This window comes from Gekko japonicus, unplaced genomic scaffold (assembly GCF_001447785.1).
Source record: "Gekko japonicus isolate JY-2015 unplaced genomic scaffold, Gekko_japonicus_V1.1 scaffold3176, whole genome shotgun sequence".
NCBI classification, from domain to species: domain Eukaryota; kingdom Metazoa; phylum Chordata; class Lepidosauria; order Squamata; family Gekkonidae; genus Gekko; species Gekko japonicus.
Genome location: NW_015164296.1, coordinates 5,552 through 12,902, shown reverse-complemented (window position 1 = coordinate 12,902; position 7,351 = coordinate 5,552). Strand labels below are relative to the sequence as shown.

General features: G+C 47.0%; 1 protein-coding gene across 1 annotated transcript in view; it reads right to left on the bottom strand.

Moving 5' to 3' along the window:
• The window catches only part of DROSHA (drosha, ribonuclease type III), a 155,264-nt gene extending 150,664 nt beyond the window's left edge, over window positions 1-4,600 (bottom strand). The window contains exons 1-2 of the mRNA XM_015408795.1: window positions 3,730-4,600; window positions 830-922 (exon numbers count right to left, since the gene is read on the bottom strand). Of these exons, the coding sequence (XP_015264281.1) occupies window positions 830-922; window positions 3,730-4,598 (962 nt within the window). The 5' untranslated portion in view covers window positions 4,599-4,600. The remainder of the gene's footprint in view (window positions 1-829; window positions 923-3,729) is intronic.
• Between the last annotated feature and the right edge of the window lie 2,751 nt (window positions 4,601-7,351).

Below are 7,351 nucleotides of genomic sequence, written 5' to 3'. Positions count from 1 at the left end.
AGAACCGGGTTTGATTCCCCACTCCTCCACTCACACCTGCTAGATGACCTTGGGCAAGCCACAGTTCTGTCAGAGCTGTCCTTGAAAGGGCAGTTTCTGTCAGAGCTCTCTCAGCCCCACCTACCTCACAAGGTGTCTGTTGTGGGGAGGGGAAGGGAATGGAGTTCGTAAGCTGCTCTGAGACTCCAAGTGGAGGGCGGGGTATAAATCCAATCTCCTCCTCCTCCTCTTCTACTTATTAACGCTTTTTAAAACATTTTTATAAATTTTATAAAGATACAAATAAAACATTATTTTATTTATTTTTATTTATATTTACATTTATATCCCGCCCTACCCCGAAGGCTCATAGAAAGTTACGGAGAAATTCAAGTAGTTACAGTACATGTAACCAATACACATACATATTCAGGATCAATAATAACTCTACAAAGAACATATTAATAAAATACAAAATCTGTATACTTTTTTGGTAGCTTGAAACTTTGGGATTGATCAGCATTAATGTATTCAAAAAACACAAACCATTTTTCAGTAAAATCAGTAACAAATTTGTGTTTGTCGTTTAAAGATATTTGGATTGAGGTTTTGTCCGAGATTATATTGTCCCATACTTTTGACTTCCATTGCGCTAGTGTAGGAATTTTGGTAAGTTTCCAATTAAGGGCAATTAATGTTTTTGCCGCCATTAAAAAATTGATAACGCTTTTCAGGACAAGAGACGCTGTCTAACAGGACAGCAGTTCTGTGAAAGTGTGCGTCCTTCTGCCCAAAGCAAATAACCAATGGCTACCCAACAGCATCTCTGAGGCAAAATAACCCAGTTTACCTTCCTGTTCGCTTGTGATCTTTTCTATAAGATCTCTCCGTAGAAGTCGACCGTCGGCTGTCACGGTGACGGTGTCTGTCCCTCGGTCGGTCCCTTTAAGAGTTTAAATTAAGAAATATTAAAATCCTGCTTCTCCTTTTTGGTAAACTCTGATACTAAATAACAAGGGGAGATCCAAATATGTTACCAGTCTAAGGATTCTGGAGCTAAAAGATCATAATCATAAAAGATGACGGTGATTCAGTTTTATTTTTTTATATGGATGCTATAACTGGACTCCGGTGGGGGTTTAATGTGCTGCTGATCAAATCTTTGTTTCATTTTTGGGGTGCGATTCTGTGGTTTTTCACAGGTCTTTGGGCATTATGATCTTGTAAGCCACTTTGGAAAACTCTTTTGGTGCTGAAAAGGAGCGTGTAAATATTTCAAATAAAGTAATAAATGTCAGGTAAGGTGGATGAGCAATACATAAGTTTGGCATAGATGAATGTTGTTTCAAATAACAAAGGCAGATAAGTAACACTATTTCTCAGTCTAGTCACGGTGAGTAGCCAGCAGTTCCCCCTACCACATAAGGTGAGCTACTTCACAGCTGATAATATCTGAAAGAAACTGCAAAAGAAGACTCGAACGATGCCTACTACAAACCTGTGATGTAAATTGTTTATTCTCAAGAACATCATAATTCGAGATTTAGCTCCACTAATCAATGTGGAAAACAGTGAACTCCTGTTACACTCCCATGTCCAACACCCACAACCATGAGGGGCAGACACCTTTAAAAATACAATAGTTCTAGAACGACAACCTCTAAACCGAGGTGTCAGATGACACATTCAGACCTAGAGAGGACACACCTTTGAGCAACTCTGCCTCCCTGCAAAAACAAACAGGAGTCTTACGACACTTTCAAGATGAACACACAAGAAATTACGTACTAGTCCACAAACGCTTATGCTGGAATAAATATTTGGCAATATTGAAAGCGGGATACGATTCCTGTTTACTTTTGCTGTACCACATTAAGACCACTCCCCTCTGGGAATATCTCCATTTGCTTGGGTCCTGTAGATGAAAGCCGGTATGCTGCAGCGGGAAGCGCACTGAACTCTGAGTGTAGAGACTGGCATCGAAATCTCTGTTCAGCTGTGAACGTCACTGTTTAACTTTGGGGCAGATTCCGGGAGGAGGGGTCTGAAGCAGCAAAACAAAGTTCGAGTCCAGTGGGACACCTTTAAGACCAACAAAGTTTTATTCAAGATATAAGCTTTCGGGGGCAAGCACACGTCTTCAGATACAATCAAATGGCAATTACCAGTCCATACAGAACGTTGGGTGAGCGGCAAATTAGCATAAGCCTAATAAAAGGTGTTTAACAGATGCAAGGACCAAACTAGAATAACAAACTCAGTTTACAGGGTCACCATTTGTGTGGGTTTAATTCCAGGGGAAGACCCAGTGAAGGGAATATATATCAAAATCAAATGTACCCTTTTCAGCTGCGGAGGGGTGACATGATTGAGGTTTATAAGATTGAGGTTTATAAGATTATGCATGGGAAAGAGCAGGTAGAGAAAGAGGTACTTTTCTCCCTTTCTCACAATACAAGAACACGTGGGCACTCCATGAAATTGCTGAGCGGTCGGGTTAGAACGGATCAAAGGAAGTACTTCTTCACCCAAAGAGTGATGAACACATGGGATTCACTGCCACAGGAAGTGGTGGCGGCTACAAGCATGGACGGCTTCAAGAGGGAATTGGATAAGCATATGGAGCAGAGGTCCATCAGTGGCTATGGGCACAAGGTATAGATAGGGACTCTGGGGCAAGTGATGCTCTGTCTTCTTGGTGCTTGGGGGGGGGGCAACAGTGGGAGGGTTTCTAGTGTCCTGGCCCCACTGGTGTACCTGATGTCACCTGGTATTTCTGGCCAGTGTGTGATACAGAGTGTTGGGCTGGATGGGCGTTTGGCCTGATTCAATATTGGCGTCTCTTAGGTTCTTATGTTCTTAATGCTGAGAATAATTAACTGAGCCTCCATCCGTTTCCCGTCCTCCCCCCTCAAGCATGGAGGCAACAGTGCAGCCCCCTCTTCTTTGAGGTGGTGCGACTGGGGCAGCCATTTTCCATCACTCTGACTAAACTCACAAGGTTTTGCAATGGAAAACAGTTTACGCTTTTGTCACCCGGAATTTACCTGGCCACAGGGTGGGACACACGTCTCAGCTGTAAACAGATTTACTACTGCAAACTGTGCAAACTATGCATAATCCAATTTGTATAAATGCAACAACAACATATCTAATCCACTGTTCAAATATGCTTTACAGAAAATAAGGACGTCACAAGATGAAAATGAAGACGTCAACAGATGAAAATGGACGAACTCCCCCGGAGTTGATATTCGTTTCAAGGCGTCTTTTTCATACACAAAACCTCATACAGCTGTGCATCCACATGGTCATAAATCTTCCAAATTGGACTTTCCTTTGTTCCTATACGTTTTGAAGTTATTCACAAAATGCTCTTAGCCACAACATCAAGAACGGACTGATCAGTCCCATTTGTAAAGATTTTGTAAAGATCAGTCCAATTTGGAAGATTTATGACCATGTGGATGCACAGCTGTATGAGGTTTTGTGTATGAAAAAGACGCCTCGAAACGAATATCAACTCTGGTGGAGTTCGTCCATTTTCATCTGTTGACGTCTTCATTTTCATCTTGTGACGTCCTTATTTGCTGTAAAGCATATTTGAGCAATGGATTAGATACGTTGTTGTTGCATTAATACGAATTGGATTATGCATAGTTTGCACAGTTAGCAGTAGTTCTATCGTGTTTATTATTATCATACTGCAACCCCCCTCTATCTATCGTAAACAAATTCACACCCGCTCACCTGTACCATTCATAGCTTCTGTGGCGGGGCGGAGTCCTTCCCCTGACGTACTCCGACCGATGCCGACTACTTTCTTGCCGCCTCCGGTCCAGGCTTCTCCCGCGGTCCCGCCGCTCGGCGTGGTTGGTGGACCGATGCCGATCTCCGTGCCCACGACAGTGGTCCCGGTGACGATGCTCTTCATAGTGTTTCCCCCTCTCGGGGGACCTCCGTTCATTCGGAGACTTTTCCGCCGAATACTGACTCGAGTGCCGAAAATTCGCGCCGGTGCTGCCGACGCTGCTGTTTGTGTTGGTGCTGCCGCTTTGGTAAGAGTTTGCGTTGTGCTGGTAATTGTTAAAGTTAGGAGGGGGCAAGGTATGCTGCGGATAGGCCGGGGAGTACACAGGCTGGTAATTCACCGGCTGAGGAATGATTGGCGGGGGAAGGGGGAGCGGTATGGATGGAGGGGGCAACATGTAAGGAAACGTGTTCTGCCCGGTTGCAGTTGCCGGAACTGGGGGGTTGCCAGGGGTCGGGACAGGTGGTGGAGCCGGGGGGAAGCAAGGAGGGAGTGGGAAACTCTGTCTCACTTGGTGGCCGGCATAGGGAGGCTGCGGGGGACATTGGCTTACGGTACCCGGAGGAGACGGGGGGATGGGTGGTGGATACGGAACAAAATCCGGTCTAGGAGGCACATAGGTCGTAGCAGGAGGACTCGAGTAGGCGGCAGACGGAGTCACGGATTGCTGGTCGTACGAATACTGAACCGAAGGCTGCTGCGGATGGAGCTGTCTCAAGTTCTGGGGTCGAAAAGTCTGCGTCGAGGCCCTCACTGTGCCCCCTCCTCCTCTGCTCCGGGGACACCCTCGTCCAGCGTGGAAAGACATTGTACATCTTTAAAAAGAGAATTAAAAGCACACGTTATGCACCACAAAATTAATGATAGCCGACATCCCCGAGATGTATTCAGGTAGGTAGCCGTAGTGGTCTGAGACAGCAGGACACAGTTTGAGTCCAGTGGCACCTTTAAGACCAGCCAAGTTTTATTCTGGGTACCAGCTTCAGATGTCATCTGTAGAAGCGCGCCTGCCCATGAAAGCTGATACCCAGAATAAAACTGTGTTGGTCTTAAAGGTGCCACTGGATTCAAACTTTATCCTCTAGATCAGCGATGGCGAACCTTTTAGAGACCGAGTGCCCAAACTGCGACCCAAAATCCACTTCTTTATCGCAAAGTGCCAACACGGCAATTTAACCTGAATACTGAGGTTGTACTTTAGAAAAAACAGCTCATACATTAACTTAAGATGATCCAAACAAAGTAAGGAAAGCAATCCCAAATGCTTTCACTTACTTAAAATTATTTGGCAGAGAATTCGAGACTTTAATGATGGTCTGGGCCTGGCTGGGGCGATGGCACACGTGCCCACAGAGAGGGCTCTGAGTGCCACCTCTGGCACCCGTGCCATAGGTTCGCCACCTCTGCCCTAGATGTACCCTGGTTTATAAAATTACACATGGAGTGGAGAGAGTTGACAAGGAGAACTTATTTTCCTCTCTCCCAAAAGTGATTAAAATGTGGACTATAAGAAGAGCCCTGCTGGATCAATCACTAGTCCAGCATCCCGTCTCCCACAGTAACCCAACCAGTGCCTCTGGACGGCCAATAACAGGGCAGAGAGACCGAGGCCTTCCCTTGATGTCATCTCCCGGCTCTAGGATTTGGAGGATTAGTGCCTCTGAACTTGGAGGTTCCCCTCAGTCGTCATAGCTAATAGCCATTGATAGACTGTGCACTGGGAGAGCTAGTGTGGCCGCTCAGCAATTTCATGGAGTGCCCACGGGTTCTTGTATTGTGAGAAAGGGAGAAAAGTACCTCTTTCTCTACCTGCTCTTTCCCATGCATAATCTTATAAACCTCAATCATGTCACCCCTCAGTCGTCGTTTCTCCAAGCTAAAGAGCCCTAAGCGCCTTAACCTTTCCTCATAGGAACTTATTTTCCTCTTTCCCAAAGTGATTAAAATGTGGACTATAAGAAGAGCCCTGCTGGATCGATCACTAGTCCAGCATCCTGTCTCACACAGTAACCCAACCAGTGCCTCTGGACAGCCAATAACAGGGCAGAGAGACCGAGGCCTTCCCTTGATGTCGTCTCCCGGCTCTGGGATTTGGAGGATTGGTGCCTCTGAACTTGGAGGTTCCCCTCAGTCGTCATAGCTAATAGCCATTGACAGACTGTGCACTGGGAGAGCTAGCGCGGCGTAGTAGTTAAAACGTTGGACTAAGTTCTGGGAAACCCAGGCTCAAATTGCCATTCAGCCATAGAAGCCTTGGGCTAGCCTATACATGCCGGCAGCCTAACCTACCTCACAGTGTTGTTGTGGTGATAAAATGGGTGAGAGGAGAACAATGTAAGTGGCTTTTGGTCCTCATTGCAGACGAAGGCAGGGTACAAATAAAGTAGATAATAAAGAGGAGAAGGAGGAGGAGGAGGTTGAATTTATACCTCACCCTTCACTACTTGAAGGAGTCTCAGAGCAGTTTACAATCTCTTTTCCCTTCCCCTCCCCACAACACGTGGAGGAGTGGGGAATCAAACCCAGTTCTCCCAGATTAGAGTCTGTGCTCCTAACCACACTATACCAAACAGACTCTGATATAAAGTGTAAATCGCCTTTCACCATCTCACATTTTAAAGTTGTGCTATGTTTATCTAACTGTACTTCATTTTTAATGGCTTTGAGTACGGATGGGCATCGGTTTACCCCGGGACAAGTGTGGGGCGAAACCGGGGTGACGTCAGTGTAATGTGGAAACAAAAGACACCCCAAGATAATTACAGGGGTGAACTCGCGTGTAGTGCAGAATGTAAGTTCAGGGACAGGGTTGAACCAGGATTTAAGGTCTCGTGGAGAAAGAACCAGGGAGAACTCTGCCAGCTCTGGCTCTCTTCTCCTCCCGCAAACACCATCAACGCGACTCCGAAGGAAACCCCACGGACTCCAGCCAATGTTCCCTCTAAGCCGTGGAGTCTTTAGAAGGGATCTCCCGGTGAATGGTGCGCGCGCCTGGCCCGGGTCTGTCCTGCAACCTTGCAGGAGCCTGGAAGTCCGGGGGGCACCCTTCCTGAGCTAAGGCAAAAATCTGTGAGCCGGAGGCTAAAAAAACTGTGAGCCGGCTCACGCCAACTCAGCTTAGAGGGAACACTGGGTCTCCGGCACTCAATCCCAAACAAACCTCCAAAGAAGGAAAGTAGAAGGGATCTCCCGGTGAATGGTGCGCGCGCCTGGCCCGGGTCTGTCCTGCAACCTTGCAGGAGCCTGGAAGTCCGGGGGGCACCCTTCCTGAGCTAAGGCAAAAATCTGTGAGCCGGAGGCTAAAAAAACTGTGAGCTGGCTCACGCCAACTCAGCTTAGAGGGAACACTGGGTCTCCGGCACTCAATCCCAAACAAACCTCCAAAGAAGGAAAGTAGAAGGGATCTCCCGGTGAATGGTGCGCGCGCCTGGCCCGGGTCTGTCCTGCAACCTTGCAGGAGCCTGGAAGTCCGGGGGGCATCCGGGGGGCATCCTTCCTGAGCTAAGGCAAAAATCTGTGAGCCGGAGGCTAAAAAAACTGTGAGCCGGCTCACGCCAACTC